Source organism: Trachemys scripta, chromosome 6, assembly GCF_013100865.1.
Source record: "Trachemys scripta elegans isolate TJP31775 chromosome 6, CAS_Tse_1.0, whole genome shotgun sequence".
In the NCBI taxonomy this organism is placed as follows: domain Eukaryota; kingdom Metazoa; phylum Chordata; order Testudines; family Emydidae; genus Trachemys; species Trachemys scripta.
Genome location: NC_048303.1, coordinates 55,913,984 through 55,932,027, shown reverse-complemented (window position 1 = coordinate 55,932,027; position 18,044 = coordinate 55,913,984). Strand labels below are relative to the sequence as shown.

Here is an 18,044-nt window from a genome sequence, read left to right as displayed (position 1 = left end):
CCCGTTGGGACGCGACAATCGATCCCCGAATCGGCGCTCTAACTCCACCAGCGGAGGTGGTAGTAAGCGCCGCCGACAAAAAGCCCCAGAAGTTGATTTTGCCGCCGTCCTCACAACGGGGTAAGTCGGCTGCGATACGTCGAATTCAGCTACGCTATTCACGTAGCTGAATTTGCGTATCTTAAATCGACTCCCCCTGGTAGTGTAGATGTACCCTTACAGTATGTGTTAACTACTTATGCTAAAGAATCTGCTCCACCTTGTATTTAGCTGCGACACCTTGACTTTCTTAGATCTGAAGAAAAACTGTGTAGCTCAAAAGGTTCTTTCTTTCACCAACAGAAGTTGTTCAGAAAAAGATATTACCTTGGCCACCTTCTCTCTCTCACATTGCATTATTGTTGGTATTTTAATATTGAGTCTTAGTTTTTCTCCATTTTTTCTTGTTTCTTCACTTGCAACATCTAGTAGCAGACCTGCAAGCTTAAATCAGGAGGAGTATATTCCAGGGTGAAATACTTCAATCATTTCTTTAAATTGCTCATTTTATGTTCCATTGACATCAATGTTAACATAAAGAAGATAGTCTTTGCATTTGTTGTTTTTATAGCATAATCAGTGATTGATCTTTGCCTGTTTGAGCTGAAAACTAGCAGAGGTTATTACTAAATTAAGCTTACGTTTTACAGCTGTTGGAAGTCCTGAATCAAGAATTTAAATTATTGCAATTTTATTTCATTGGCAAAGATGGCACAAAAAGTCTCACTGTGCAGAATCTTCAAAGTCATCAATGTTTTGCTCTTTCTCTTAAATGGACAAAATTTCATTCAGTGTCATATCTGATCTAATAGAAAATGAAGAAACTTATTTTCTTTGATAAGTTGTCAGACAGAGGATTCTTGCTTAACAACTTTTGGCATTATTTACATTTTCCTTTAGAAGAATTATATATTTTCATTACTTCAGTCAGTCACTTGTTTTCAAACAACTTTCTTAAATTTTGGGCATAATAAGTTAGATGAATTCATAGACTGACATTTAATAATCACTAAATACTAATCATACTTTGTGTGGTATTGATAACCAGCTTTCACATTTCCTGGTTAGAATGTAAAACAACAGCCTAGTGATTCAATATTGTGAGGTCTGAAAAATAAAATGGACTAGGCAGCTTTATATAGAACTATGTGTTCAGACTCCTTGATCACGTTCCAGATGTTTTTAGAAGTTAGCAAACCTGTACCTCCCTCACTGCTGCTCAGTGTATCCCTCTTTCTCTCTTTGACATCCAATAACAGTTATTTCCACTCACTAGCCATACACGTAAGTGATTCCACCCATTCCTCTTCATCTGTGGGCTTCTAGATCTATGATTTTCGTAATGTTTTTTAATAAGCAATTTTAATGGTCTCATCATTTCCTTTTAGTGTTTTAGAAGAGTTAAAATTTTAATTCACAGAAATAAGAGCCTAATGTTTCATGTAATTATTTCTTATTGACACAAACAATCTCTTTAACCCCATTTATTGATGAAATGTGCGCAAAGTGGTGGTGGTCTGTTGCCGATGAAAACATTGTGTATATTTATTATTATTATTATTATTTATTGTCTGAGGTATTCTGAGATATCACATGAAAAATTGTGCTTTAACTTGTGGGAAAATTGAAGTAATGTTTAGAAACTTGAAATATTTCATAATATATCTAGAGTAGATTAGCTCATCGGATAACTCTGGGTATCTGGAAAAACTGCAGAGTGTATGTAATTCACTAAAAAACAGAATTTGGAAATGAGGAATACAGTCAAAGATTGCATCGCCTGTAAAATGCCGATAGAATTTAGGATGATTTGAAATTCCTAGCTACAAAACTAAAATGATTGAGTTTGTGTTTCATGTGAATAGCAATACTGACTCTAATTGTTAAATGAAACTTTTTTTAGTTTTGCTGAGTTTATTTAATTTGTTTAAATGAAAGAGCAGAGTTAAGATCACAGTTAAGCGTTCATGAGCACATCTAAAACTGTGAATTGTTAATAGATACAAATTGCTTTATGCAGTCTCACTCTGACTAGAACTAAATGGTATTGTAGGCTGATTTGTCAATAAAGTGAGGTTGTGCACAAAAGTGACCTTTATGTGCATTCCTTAGTGAAAGCTTCATTTAATGAATTATTGCTGTTTGAAGACAAATTGGTTTGAAGAAAAGTTTCCAAATGTAATTAAGTTGACAAAGGGAATAAGGTTTTTTCCCCCTCTGTTCAGCGTTAACCCATTTACATAAGTGTGAACTAGTTAATATTATGCCTTCTAATGCCTGTGATTAGTGCAGTGTATTAAAGTGTACACTAAATTACACTTTTTTCAATTTACATTTTCATTTTAATTGTGGCTATTTCTATTTTCTTAAATGTTCAAATTGTTTGCAAAACTCAAGTTCACCTTGCTAGATATCATTTGAGAGTTAATGTTTTGCTTGTCCCACTCCCAACATAGCTACAATCTTTCTTTATATTTTTATTGTTACTAATACTGTCGTTTGTTGTGATGGTAGTGCCTAAATTCTCCAGCCAAGACTAGGACCTCATTGTGCTATGTATTGAACATATATATTGCAAGCTCTTTTGGGTAGGGATTGTCTCCTATTGTCTAACTCAGAGGTGGGAAAACTACGGCCCGTGGTCCGTTTTAAGCCAGTCTGTGAGCCGCACCACGCAGCTCGGCCCCGCTCCGGCGCTCCAGCCGGGGCGCTGGGTCGGGGGCTGGACCACATGGCTTGGTCCCACTCCAGCGCTCTGGCCACGGTGCAGGGTCGGGGCTGCACCACCACATGGTCTTACCCGGGGTTCTTTCAACCCAAAGCTCTTGGTAACTTTTACTCTGTGCGAGGTGGTGTCAGTAAACAAATCAGGGGAGACATTGCCGTCCAACCGATAGATGGTTGGCACAAACAGGACAACACGAGTGCTTTCACTTAAAGCTAAACTTTACTTAGTCTCAAGCACTTACACACGTCTGCAACAGGTTAGTAAAACACCCCCAACCTTCGATAATTACCGAAGCTGAGTATGGCTCTCGAGTGGCACAGCGGTAGCCTGTATGCCGGGGGGAACACAAAATGCATCCAGAGGAGAGACCAGTCCCGACTTGAAGAGTTCTCCCCTTATTTTATACGTTAGTAACACAATGACCTGTCCCTTAAAGAAAACTTGCTAAGCAAGCAGTCCTAATGGTCAAGCAAGAGGTTTTCTTCTGATTATTGATTAAGTAGGTGTGGGTTTTTCCCAGAGTTTGCAGCCTTGAGACCCTAATAGACACATTCCTGAGGGCACATCCTGCTCTTCTAAAATGCATGTATCAGCAACTTCAACACAGTTCTTACCAGGAAGGACTTGGGGTCAAACTGCCCTTTCTGTGGCACCCAAATCCCCCTCCCCTCCTACCTTGGTCAAGCTGAGGCTGGGACATGGCTAATTTACAGCCTGCTGACTTGGCTGCTTTTAGCAATACGCAATAGTGGTTTCAGGCACTTTACTGATTTGCTGACATGTCCCCGTACAGTGGCTCCCAGAAGCCGAGGCATGGCTCCGCTCCGGCTCCTGCACGCTCCAATGCAAGCTGCAGGGGCGGCGCAGTGTGCAGAGCCGCCCGGCCGCACCTCTGCATAGGAGCCGGAGAAGGGACATGCCACGGCTTCCGGGAACCGTTTGAGGTAAGCACCGCTTGGAGCCTACGCCCCTGCCTCAGCCCTGATTCCCCCTCCTGCTCTCCAAACCCCTCGAGCACACTCCTGCACCCCAAACCTCTCATCCCAGTCCCACCCCAGAACCCGCTCCCCCTCCTGCACCCTAACCCCAATTTTGTGAGCATTCATGGCCTGCCATACAATTTCTATTCTCCAATGTGGCCCTCAGGCCAAAAAGTTTGCCCACCCCCGGTCTAACTAGACAAGACAAAGAAGGGAAGTATATTCCCTATTTTAAAGAGGGGGAACTGAGGCTCCATTTTCCCCAAAATTGTATTCTGTTTGGAGGCAGAATGTAGGAAACACAACAGGATTAAGGTTTTGGTATCAAAGGAGGATCTGTAATTGGGCGTGACTCTGTGAGTGGTCCTTACTTACACAGGTCATTTTATCAACTCCAATAAGACTGCTTTTGTGAGTAAGGACTACTTGTGCTAAGAAAAGTTTGTAATATCATGCCCTATGAGTTTTGAAAGAACGAAAGAAGGATAAATGTCCATACACAAAAGACAAACTGACTTGATACAAAACTTCTAGCTGTATCTTAATTGTTCAGAAACTTTTGTATTTTTGTCCTAGAGAAGCAGAGGGCCCTGTTTCTTCAAAAGTCATTGATTTGCTGTATCCTGCCCCCAAACATATGGGTCTGACTTGCACAGTCACATAGGAAAGCAAGGTTATACAAGGTACCCCCTTACAAGCCTGCATCAGTTACGCATGCTATGGGTAACTGGGCAGGAGGTGCAGGAGAGTAGCTCACTGCATTCCCCTTCCCCTGCTGCTTACTCTTGTGCTCGGAAGGGAACAAGGAATAGATGGGACCTGTGGCTCTGCCCCCTCAACGTTCAGGTCAGCATAGTTGTGCTGGTGCTTCAGGCTGGGTACTCTGCACCAGGTACATAACTGGTGCAGTGTGTTTCTCCAGCTTCCAGAGAAAGGGGGACACTGGATATCAGATTGTGGCTCTTTGAATCGCAATCTACTTCTCAGGCTGTTCCTGAGGCAGCACAACAATGCCCTCGCTCAAAGCCACTCTTGAGTCCAAAATTGGATTCCTGTATTTTTTATGTGTTTTGTATGTAGATATCTCTCCTTTTAAGTTTATAATGGACTAAATTTATGCTACTGTTTCATATTTGGATAATTGGCTATTTATGTTGTGGGGACTGAAATGGAATGCTAGGACTTTTTCACTTTTCTATATTTTCTAGATGATCTATTATTCCTGCTTCTGGCAAATAAGATGTGATAAATTACGTTTTTTTCCTCCCAGGTAGTCCTTTGGTGGGCTTTATTTTCTGTCAGTAAATTTATGTGAACTTCTAAATTCTGTGCCTTTTACTCTTTTTGTACCTTTTATACTTTAAAGCTTAATCATACTTTCTACTTCTATTTGATGCAGTATAAGTGTTCTTAGTTGTAATGTATTTTTTTGCTTTTCACATTAGATCGCAAGGTCTTTAGGGCAGGTTTTGTCTTATTCTTTGTTTTTACAGCATCAAACACAGTGTGGCTTTCAGATGCTAACATAACACAAATAAATAGTAATGATGTTTGTGTATAAATTCCAAAGCTACTTTATAATTGCAGCTATTAGGTTTTCTTAATATGTTTATTGATACATCAGAATGTGTGTTTATTTATTTTTAAATTTATTTTTTTAAATTTCAGGTAGATGCTACTGAGAGTGAGCCAAAGAGTTTTATCTTTATGAGTGAGGATGCATTGACAAATCCAGATAAACTGATGGTTTTAATTCATGGTAGTGGTGTTGTCAGGGCAGGTCAGTGGGCTAGAAGACTTATTATAAATGAAGATCTGGACAGTGGCACACAGATTCCCTATATTAAGAGAGCTGTTGAGGTAAGTGTGTGTGTATTAACAGCTATCAATAATCTGTGATGGTTTTTGTTAAGTTATATTAAACGTGTTCCCATAAATTCATTTTATTCATGATTGGAATGTTTTGTTGCCTTATTTTCAAAACTTTTATTTAATTATTTTACTACAAGAGAGAAACTTGTGATTTAGTTTTGTGTAAGACTATTATGGTGGCACTGCCATGTAGTTTAATATGGCAGCTAGAGTGACAAAACCCTTAAAGGAAGAAAAAGAAATATGACAGCAATTCAGAAATTAGTTAGGATTTCTTTTACATTTCATCAGATTTATGTGTGTTCTCATTCAAATGTCTATTGTAAACCTTGTGATATTGTGATCATTTTAAATAAACACAGTAAGCTTTCTTAAGCTTCTACTAAATGTTTTTTTGGGGGGAAGGTGCCACTCTCTCCTCAATCAAACAAGTCTTATACTGACAACAGCTCTGACTAGTGATTCATTCTAGTTCACACATTCATACCTGAAAATATAAAACATTTACATTTTGCGGGCAGCATGTTAATTGATTTTTCCATACTCCCACCCCTCCCACAAAATGGTATGGATACATGTAGTAACACATGGGAAAACAGTATGCAATTTGTACAATATTTGGAACATTTCTGCATTAAAATTCTCACTTACACTTTGCTAGCTGAATTAAAACTTTTTGCAATAAACTTCTGAAAATCATGTACAAGGGTCCCAATTTTTTTCTTTTGTTCTTTCTACATTAAGTTTAATGTGTTATTATTGCTCATCACCAAATTAACACCTGTCTTGTTGATCTCTGTTTGGTTATTACTGCTTTGCTAATTACATCTGTAATTTTTTTGCAGTGGGCCAACCTTTTTTTTTTTTTTAATTGAATGGATTTTCTTCATTTTTTTATTTTTTGGTAATGTAAAGTGACGTATTGGCCAAAATGTTGGATGTAAGTAAACCAAGAGCAGTTAAATAGGCTTGTGGAAAACATTTGTAGTATATCAATTGCAATTAATTTTGTTCTGTGTTGTCCAGTTTACTGCTGAAGTGCTGCACTTTGTCAGAATCCTTCTTTTTATTTTTATTTCACAATGTGACATTGGTACATCCCTTCTTTTAGCACAGACTAAAAAGTTTATTTTATTTCAATCAAGGAGCTAACTTTTTAATAGGTTTTGATCTAAGAGTTGAGAATTCTGTTGAAAATGTAACATTTTTTCTTTCTGTTTTTCAAGAAAAACACCAAAACAGTGCAATGAGCAAAATATTTTAATTAAATATTTATAGCCAATGTAAGGACAGAGGAATTTAAAGATACACACCTATTGCTTTATCTTTTAGTTTGTCATCTTTCTTTATTAATTTAGTTTTAAATTTATAGTCCTCTTACCTGTGATAGTAATAGCTATTAGCATAAAAAGAACATAGCACATACACATTTGGTTTTACTTAAAAAGTTGGTAAACATTGGATATTTAGATAAAAAACCTTTAAAGAAAACTGCTTGATAGAAAATATTAGAATAGATTGCATTATGTTTTGATATATTAGTATACTTTTTAACGAGGATGGGGCACATCCAGTTAGGACAGAATTTTTACACCAATCTAGCTCCTCTCAAATCCAGCTCCTTTGAAGTATTTGGAATCATTCAGGTTGTGCCCCAGGAAAAATAATACACAGATAGTCATATGATCATATCAGGTGTGCTGAATGCACTGATTGTCTAATCAACTTTTCCAATATAGCCAATCATGCATTTTTAGGCACGAGGCCTCCATGTTGACATCTGTGGAACAAAATATATGATAAAAAAGAACATTGTTTGGGAATTTCCTCAATCTGATATGGTGATCCAGCTCAGGTGGATTGTATATTATGAAAAACTGACATTTCTCCTGTCAACACAATATAACGATATTCCAACTCAGCCCTAAGAAAGCACATTGAAATTAGGCACCATAAAGCCTATAAAATTCTCCTAAAAAACAGTTAATATGGTGCATCCAGTCAAGGCTTGTTTCTATTAAAAACTATATAAATTAGAGAACACACCATTTTCCTGGATGTCACTTTTACTGAACTGGGTCTTCAGTAATTTGAGGGCCAAGATGGTGTCTGATTTAAGTACTTCCAACTCCCAGAAAATGATAGTACTGCTTTTCAGATTAAAAGTCCCAACTGAAACTTGTGATAGTGATTGCTTCAGATACCATGTTTCCACTCTAGGCTGTTTGGTTGTTCTGTTTGTAGTTTTGGCCTTGATACTTTATTAACTCTTCCAACAAAAGAGAGGTCTCATCTTAAATGAAACATGCAGAAAATGTTTACTTTATAGGGGAAATTTACAATGTTTTAGAAGGAGATATGTATTCTATGGAGCTTAGTATCTTTCACATCAACATATTAAATGAATCTACTGAGGATAATAGTATCCAAGGCTTGAAAATTCCACTCATTTGTGGTGAGTAGGAAACTAGCATGGATGACTTCCAACAGCTTCTGCAGAATCTAGATTTTTCCTTTTAAAATAATAAAAAGGCCTTGTGCTTGTGAAAGTAATATTTTAAATGTTAACTGAGCATAAATTCATGCTGGCCTCTCTACCTTAACCTCAGTCTCTGCTGCCCCTTACAGATGTCAAAATTCTAGTTTAAGTGAAAACTGAACAGAATCGTCAGTTTTTGGTCTTGCTATTCAGCATCCCGTGGGGCAGCATGCAAGGATCAGATAAGTTTTACTGTATTTGAGAAAGCTCTGAGGAACAGTAGAGGAGGGGAGGACCCAAACACAGAGGCTGTGGGAGGAGCTGAGTAAATAGAAATGCAGCCCTCACAGCCAGAAAGCTGAGGGAACACAACAGGAGGCTGTCGCACAAGATGGAGGAAACAGATAAAGACTGGGCCTTCTCCATTCCAGCAAACTGCGGGGGGGGGGGGAAGGGAGTGAAGGGAAGGGCTTAAAATTGATCAAGCCCGTAATAGCTGGGGGGCTGACACAGAAGATGAAACCCCCAACCAGAGCCTTGGGAGAGCACCCTGGTAGGAATCCCAGCAGCCAGGGAGGTGGTTTTCTTCTCATCTGAGTATTGCCTTGATAGTGCCCCTGCCTCTATCTTTTTATCAGTCTTTGGTTAATAGGTTTAATCCTTTAGATATGAAGTGTCAGGTAAATTTCCAAGCCCCATGTATATGAGAAAAGAAGATTAATTAGAACTGAGAAGAATAGTATAGGAAAGAAGACATTTTGGAGGGAGATATGGAAGAGGAAAACAGAAAATACAGGTGATGAGTTAGAGAACTAAGTGTGGGGAAACAGAGAGAGAAAAGTGTGTAGAGGGTGAGAGAAGAAAAAAAAATAGAGGTATTAAAGACAGCATAGGATAAATACACCAAGTTCTATGTTAGGAAAGCAAAAGTGAGTTGGCCTTGTGGAATACACTGAGGATAGAATAAAAAGGTTTAGCAAAAGCAAGAGGGACTTAATGGATTTACTGTAATTTTAACGAAGTGGAAAGTTGATTGACAATGTGTTACCATTACAATACACAATAAACAGTCCACAGCTGTGGTGTTCATTCAAATTGAGGGGCATAATCTTGGGAGGCATAGGCAACACCAGTATCTTTCACTCTGGTTATTAGGCTTAGTCCCTGGGCTAGGAGGTGATGGGTAATTATTTTTTTAAGTCCAGATGGCATCCTAACACTATTGTAGTGTCATGGGTACAGCTATATTTCAGGACTCCACAGCATTTCTTACTCTCACTGTAGCTGGTCAGAGATCCAGCAGATAAGCTTTGAGTTTTCATATCAGTTAAAATAATTCATATGGTAGTGACTTAAAGGCACACATATGAATACATATCGGATATAAGATAGCACAGGGTTATTGACTAAGTCAAGGTTATTGACTAAGAGTTGCATGGCAGGCAGTCTGAGACTTAGCCTATGCACAATATGCCTCATGTGGCACGTGACCAGGATTAATCACCGAATTTAATCCGCTGGTTGGATCATCAGCTTCCCCAGCTTGGGCTTGGTACTGATGAGGAGTTTGACGTGAACGCTGATCGATACCCCCCTGAACACTGAGTTAGGGGATATATCAGCCATGCAGATGATAACACTTTCAAATGATGCTGCAAAGATATCTGAACAGGTATGGGAGGAAGCTGAAATTGATGGTTGCTTCATGGAGGAGTGGTCCTTCTATGCTGGTCAGAGAAGTACTTTCCTGTGCTTAAGGTCTACAGAGTGGGTGGCAAGGAGAAATTAATAGAGTAGGAAGTTTGGCAGGCTGAGCTCTCTTTCTCCACGGAGCAAAGTCTGGACACTGAACAAAAGTTTGGAGTACTCATCATACCACTGACTCATTTGCTCTGGGGACAAAAGAGCACACCAGTTCACTGCAACACTTACTGTAAGAGTACAAAGAAGCAGTTGGTTACCTTCTGTATCTTTGTAAACTTTCAGGATACCTGTTTCCTATAATCTCCATAGTCCTAAGGATGTTAAAGAAAGTGAATAATACATTTCAGCAGTTTTGACTTTATTTTAGTTACTTTAGAAATGTCCAAGAATTATTTGGTGGTTTCTAGTAGAGCACTATTTTAAATTATTTAGAATATTTATCAAGAAACTTGGAGAATTGGTCATCCCTAGCAGGGATAACAGCACAAGCTTAGTAGCTTCTTCTTTCACCAAAAGAGGGCTGGCTTTTTTGAAAAAATATAGCAGCTACCAGAAATCAATCGACCCATTTATGAACAAGATTACATTTCTGGGGCCTATCCTGGTCATTATCCATGGAAATCTTGCTGCCATGACGGATAAAATATAAAAATAGTTTCAACTTTTGTTTTCCCTTATGTTTATGGTGTCTTTTCCTCTTTATTCGGTACTCCACTTTGGAATCTGCAATATAGCCCCTGCTTATTCATGGATGTGAGGAATAGAAAGGGAATTGCTTACATAAAATTTTGGCTTTCCTCACTAAGACTAATTTTGGACTTCCAACCCAATATAGAAAAGGTAGGATTATACTTTTCACTGGAAATTGTGAAGAGGATGATGTTACAGTAACATAAGTTTTTGTTTGTTTTATAACTGAGTGGAGGAGGAGAAGAACTAACTAATCCAAACTAGCAGATCAGAGTTATGGAGAGTATATTTCTAGGTAAAATATTAGCCTTTTGGGGTAATAATTGGTATGGTTTGAAAATGGATTTTATTGTCTTTATAACTTGTCAAAATTCAGCCAATCAAGAAAACAGAGCTTTAAAAGATATGGTGACATTTTTACATGTTAGCAATATAAATTTGTTCCATCAGAGGTAAAGCTTTGTTTTAAGTTGGGCTTGCAAACAAAGAAATGCATGGTGGACAGATAATGGACCCAAACCTTGTATATGCATGTGCAGAACAGGTAGTCCCTAGGGCAAAGTGGAAAAAATACAAGTTTCATGGTTTAAATGCATTTTTCATATGTGCAGTAGGAACCTGAAATCTTGAAATTTTTGAAAATGCAGCTCTGTAGTCTGTGCTTAGTTGATTTAATTTTCATATGGCAGTAAAGATGGACTTATTGAGAAAAGCTGCTTTATCTTCCTACTATTAAAATATTTTCTAACATTCAAATATTAATTTTGATATTTTTCCGTATTCTTTTTTTTTCAGAAAGGTAATAAATAACAGTACTCTATTATTCACAAACTATTAGAACATCTTATTGTTGGTTTTATGCAGAAATTAAGTAGAATTTCACTAGAATGAGCAATAACGCAGATAACATTTTCTTCTCATTCATAATTAGTAAGAATCTGGTGTAAGTGTTATCTTTATTTAGGTAGATAATATATACAGTATTGCTTTTAAAATTCATCTGTGTTAATCTGCAGCAGTCTTGTCTGTAAATGTTTTGGGAGGCAGTGGGGGGGGGATATCATTGTTTTACTGGATGTACGATATTGTGAAATTCCCTCTTAAAATATGTAAATACAAATTATGATAAATTACTAAATGAATTTGTGAATGTAATTGGCCAAGAGTATATTATACTCAAGAAGGAAAATGAAAGACAATGATATGTTTATAGAAATATAAGGTACCTTTTAATGTTTTATAAGAAGTACATAGTGCCTCTTGCATACAGGTTTGAAATGAAGCTTACCAAATAGATATAAGAAAAAGTTCTATCGTTAGTTTATAATTAATATTAATTGGTCACAGAATATAAACTTCTATAATAAGCTCCATAGAAGATTGCTTAAACCAAAAATTCAAGAAAAGGTTAAAGCTTAGAGTAATCTTGAACTGACAGGGTGCATAAGCCCACACCAGCCCCCATGCCAACAAAGGAAAACAATGAGATGACAGCTCTAGTGTTTGGAGAGAGGTTGTTAACGACAGCTTATTCCTTTATGATTTCAATTCTTGACAGAAGACAGGTCTGCTTGTTGCATCATGGCAGATGTATCATTACCTTCTGGCCCTGTCATGACTGAATTGGAAAAAACCCTCTTGGAGTTCTGAAAATCCAATTACCTTCTGGAATTTTGGGCACCATTTCTATGATACTTGTACAGATGTGTATAAGCCTTGTTGTGATAGCTGTTTGTATTGCATTATCGTGTTGTTCTATGTTTCATAATTATGAAGAATATATTGCTAATTAGGCATGTGCTTTGAGTTCTTGTAGTCTAGTGAATAGCTTGCCATAGTAGCTTGCTGTCTTATAGCACCTTGGATTAGTTTGCTGTTACTTTGTTATTGACCCAAGCAAAATATTACTGAACCTTCTTGTATACGTGTGACTTGAAGAGATGATTTTTCAAACCATATGCATTTTCATTTCACTGGCTAAGCATAAGGATGAACACACACACTGAATATTTAAAATAGTTAATCATAATTTTACTATAGTTTAATGTGAGGATAAAATGGCCTGTCTGTTAGTTCATATGCATATTAGAATTCTGCTCTCTCCCCTCCCACCTTCCCCCTTCAACTTGTTGGATACCTAGCAGTGACTCTGGAGACTTAGAAAAGAGAAAGAGGGGGTGTGGATTTTTGAAAGTATGTCAAAAGCCTTGGGGTTTGGGTATGATCAGAATTTCAATAGAGGTTGAGATGAGTTTAAATGCATAGAAGGAGAACATAAAAATCTTGTTTAATTTCTGTCATGTTGTTCTTTTTTTAGTCACTCTGATGTCTTTTTCAAATCTGCTTTTCTCTCAAGCTTTGTGCTACTATATCCAAGATCTGTTTTTTCCCCTCTTTGTATTTCGTTTTAACTGCTGATCCCTTTTCTGTGGTGCTTCTGCCTTTAATATCAGCTGAAGCGGTCTGAATTGCTGAATCAAAGCCGTTTTGGGAGAGAGACAGTGTTTAAGATTGTGCAGGGTGAGATTCTCTGGGTAGAAGGTAACACTTCCTGCAGTTATAATCAATGCACTTGACACTTTCAAAGGCAGGAGAAGCCATGACTTGCTCAGGGGTTAAACTTTTTAAATAACTTCCCTAGGGAAAAATGCCATCAATAAAATGGAATAATTAGTTGAAGATTCTTGAGTAGCCTAGGTTTAAAAAGAAAAGATACAGATAGGTCAGGTTTGCACATACATTGTATTTTCCCTTTCTTTTGTTTTTTAACCTCTTAAGCTTTTGTTTAAATGTTATGTAGTCCTACAAAATCAATCCATTTCAGAATATTTGTGGTCTACATAAGAATTATTGAACTCAAACTTTAAATAAAAATACTATGTTTATTAGATTAGATGAACACGCTATAAATATGCCCTTTTTATTCATATAGGTACAACTTGATCTTTTCAACCTTAGCTAATAATCTAAAACATGTAATGTGTCTCGTCTACAAATGTTGACAAAAATTAGGAGTAATATATAACATTTTAAAGAAAATGGTGCTTAGGCTCACAGAGAGCTAGATAATTTATACATACGAAATCATTAATTAATACTCTGAAGTGGTATTCAGAATCCATAGTTTCCTCTGATTTTTACATGTTATATGATTTTGTGAAACCAGTATTTTGCAATACAAGACTTGCTTAAAAATGAGGCTCTCAATACACTTTGTAGAAAATACTAAATATTGATAAATTATGTATGAGTGAGTTTAGTATGAAAGAGTCCTGTCCTTCATTAATTATTTACTTAATATTTACACTTTACATTTTCCTTTAAGGAAAGTAAAAACACTGCCAGTACTTTTGGACAGTGACTGAACATGACTTTAGTGAATGCTTAAACTGATTTTTCATAAATACAGCATTGATTGTTTTTCTTCTATGTTATCGCCAAATGAGACCCATATTTCATGAACAGTTGAGAATTTTGATAGGGTTTTGTTATGAATGTTCAGTTCTTGGTCCTGACTCTGCATTTATTGCATACCCAAAACTTCTATTGACTAAAAACCACATTCCTGCAACTGGATCTGTGGATGCAGAACATGGCATCCATGCAGAGGACTTTTAATGACCTGTCTGCCATGGATCCAATTGAGGAATTATGGTCTTAATTAGACTTTTTAGATGCTCAAAGAATGAAGAATCAGGCTCTTTCTATCATAAATCTTCAGAATATTGTTAATATATATAATTCTTCATTGATTATATTTATAGCTCTTAAAAATGCATAGGAGGGTGTGTGTATGTGTGCATATATAGAGATAGATAGTTACCTGTGTGTGATTGTGATTATGCTATGCTGTTTAAAGGCTATTTATTAAGAACACTACCAACAAGACTGTAACACACTCTGCTACACCTTTGGTTCACAAAAGTATTTTGACTAGGTAGAAAAGGTAGGAATTTCATAGTTGCTCACATCTGATCAAACAGTTCTTAGAAAAAAATAATCTAATTTACTGTATTTCTTCAACTGATAGTGACTTGCGTGGGAGAGATTGTACAGCATAGTAAATTACTACTTACATTTCAGTGTTTTAAGTGCAATTGAATCTCCCATTTCAAGACGTATGTGATCTCAGTAAAGTTCTTAAAGGACAGCAGATCATTTCACACAAGTCTCCCACAGCTCTGCACAACTATGCTATTTAGAATGGGAACTATATTTGTGAGTACAGCAAACTGCTGGGCAAAGCCATCTGGATATTGAACAAGGGGTCTTAGTACTTTCAAAAGGTCTTTGAAAAGTCTGTCTGGGCACTTTTGTTTTCCTATGGGGGTGGTCTTGTTAGTATTTTTAGTTGGACATATTTGTGTGTGATATTGTGATATCAGAGACTGTTTTTTCTACATGGAAAATAATCTTAACAGTACCTTATTTATTCTTAGTGCGTTCACTTAGGATGCAGTTAACTTTAAGTATTTCTGAAAATATATGTATTAATTTTAAAATACGACATGTATTAACTTTAATATGTACTTTATTGCTTGTAATTTTTATACATGCCCATGAAAATATGTATAGAATGTATTTTTGCATAATCTATGCAGTTACATAATTTAAATTTGTATGGATTTTTACTATATCGGGCAACATTAACATGTATTTCTTAATATATTGATTCTATAAGAATAAGAATTCACTGACAATCTGACAAAATTTTTCCTAAATATTTTTGAAGTATCAAAGTATTTTTTTAAAGTATTGGATTAATCTTAAAATTATAAATGGTGTGTATATTGCAATATATACACAAACATGTATACCACTACTTATGTAATGTGTCTGTACTATATGTGTGTGTAGATATAGATACTGTGTATTTATGATTATACCAAATTGCCAATACACTGTTGATTTTTTTCAAATGAATCATTACTTAAGAGTTATCAATTCAGGAGGGAGAGGGGTACTTGCTTATTCATACCAGGAAATGCATATTTGAATAAAATTATCTTTTGCTTACTATGCATTGGGCTAGAAAATATTTTAAAAGAACATTAATGCATAGTAATTCATGTCAAGAATTTGGTTTTGTTATGGTCATGCTAAATATTTTAACCCAATTCTTATAATACCCTTTGCTGCAGGTAATAAGAAAATAAACCTGGCAAAGAACTTGTCATGCAAATTTACTCATGATCATAATCTTTTGAAAATATATAGCTCTTCTGAACAATATCGTTTTTGATCAAAAACTTTAAAAAGTTAAATAGAACTAGAACAAACTAAAACTGTTGGTAATTTGTCTTTATTCTTGAAATTAACAAATTATAACATCAAAAACTTGCTAGTGAGGTATGTAGTAGGTCATTTGCTGCTGCAGGCATTTTCTCTCCCTTCAGGGTGTGCTTGTTTAGTTTCTCTCACTTTCTGCCTGTGGCACAGTATGGTGAAATTCAGGCATGTTCTCCTCCTCTAAGGAATCTCTAGGGCAGAGGATAACTTATACAAAATTAATAAATGGTGTTGCTTTTTTCATTATCACCCATCCAGTGCAATTTGCTATGTGTTCCCTTTGGAAAAAAAAATTGGGTTTCATAGGATACAGATACTAGAAAAATTAATGCTTCTGCTTGAAATTTGAACGAGGGAAGTACAGTTAATGGAGTGAAAATATGTCATTAAGAGCCCCAGACAATAATTTCATAGGATTTTTTCTTTAAGGATTTTGCATATCAGAAACAAGAAAACCAAGAAAATGAAAGTATAATACTGAAATCTACTATGTTGGTTAAATGAAAAATTGTTGAAAATATTACTATTTTTTAAACACTTGAAAGCATGACAGTTGGGGGTCGTAAGACTTTATTTCCTTTTTTCTCAACAACATCTAGAGAAGGAAGAGAAAAGTTCTTCTGGGATATTCGGTTTGATTTTTTTGTATTTTATTTTTTTTTATAGTCCAGGTGTACTGTGTTGCTTATTCACAACATTTGTTGTACCATATTGCAGTAATAATCCTCTTAGGAAAGGGAAAAATTGGCGTGGATTTCTTAACCTGTTATATTGTATGCTACATGAAGCCCCACTCTGTATAATGCCAAAGGCAGAGAGACTTCAGATTGCTATGGAGGGGAGAATAGATAATGAAACTTGGGTGTAAATAATTGTTGATACATGAGGGAAAACAACTTGAAGCTTCATTTCAGTTTTTTGGATAGTGATTTGTTTTAATTGCTCTTCTTTCTATGAGAAAACTTGTTAAGGTTGTAGTACACTGCAATGGTATGCTCTTATTAATAAGACTTGATGAAGTAAAGTGTTTTTAAAGTGTTAACCCATTAAATGTTATCATTTGCCTTAATGTTTGTGTTAAGTCACTTATTGTCATCTTTGACCTGGTTTGGGGGGGAGGGAGAGGGGAAGAGAAGGACATATGATATTTTGGCTACTAGGTTAATATTTTGTTTAAACTATAAATCTTTTGAGAAGCTTAGACAGCAAATTTGCCTGGTGCTTGAGTGCACAGGTGATTGAGCTTATGTGTTGACCCCCTGTACCGGAAATTGTGTTTTGAATCCCAACTCTTACTCCAGCTTTGGGAGTAGCATGATTGAGTCTTCTGGAATGAGTTCTTGAACGTTGATCACACTAGGCTTCTTCATGAAGTAGAAAAGCTACTCATGTGGAATATGTACCTTCCACATCATGCATGGTTGAGATCAAAGATGTAGGATTTTCAAGATTTGACATTCATGTTTCATGGAAGTTTTTTTTTACCAAACATCTTGATTTTAGCTATCTGTAGCACTAATATTTGACAATTAAAGATAAAAATAAGTGATTCTAGAACTCCATTTTAACTGATAGCTCGTGTTTATTATTGTACAAACAGAAATATTGAAAACGTTTGGTTACTCACAACTAAGTTATTAATTAATTAATAGCTTATGCCAAATAAAACTTTTACTGGCTATGATTATTTAAATAGTGTCAGCCAAGTGTCATTAATTTAAAATCAATTATTGTCATTTTGGTCATAATATTTTGGTTTCTATTGCTTTTCTAATCACCCTGCTGATAGATCTATATTTATTTTACTTTGAATCATCCTTCTGATGATCATTTCTCTGTTCAGCTATGTCTGATTCTGATTTACCACTTTTAACATATCACATTGTTTGTTCACCTTCTCGAGTTATGTTGTCTAAGAAGTCTTTTGTAAATATATTTTATTGTCTGAAAAGGAGCTTAATGTAAAACTGGGAGTAGAGGAAGAGAGAGCAGTCTAATTAAGGGACATATGCAGGAGTCCAGCTGGGTTGTTAAAATATCCCTCCTCCCAGTGGAAAAATGTACTTGAATTATTTTCCCAGTGGAAATGTAGCTCAAACTTCTACACTTAAAAATATCAGATTTTTCAAGGGCATATTATATAGAATTTCACAATAATTCTAATATAGAAAAATGTGTCAGCAACAGAGACTCTAAACATAAATATCTGTTACTTTGTTCTATATCTGCCAATTTCTTCTAATTAATAGTTTGCAAAGATGTT

General features: G+C 36.0%; 1 protein-coding gene across 5 annotated transcripts in view; it reads left to right on the top strand.

Annotated features, from left to right (window-relative positions):
* The window catches only part of FAM172A (family with sequence similarity 172 member A), a 343,790-nt gene that overhangs the window by 80,884 nt on the left and 244,862 nt on the right, over positions 1–18,044 (top strand). For 4 of the 5 annotated variants that reach the window (XM_034774034.1, XM_034774032.1, XM_034774033.1 and 1 more), the window contains one exon: positions 5,416–5,607. The exons of the other annotated variant lie outside the window; for it this stretch is intronic. In XM_034774034.1, the coding sequence (XP_034629925.1) occupies positions 5,416–5,607 (192 nt within the window). The remainder of the gene's footprint in view (positions 1–5,415; positions 5,608–18,044) is intronic. 5 annotated transcript variants of the gene reach the window in all.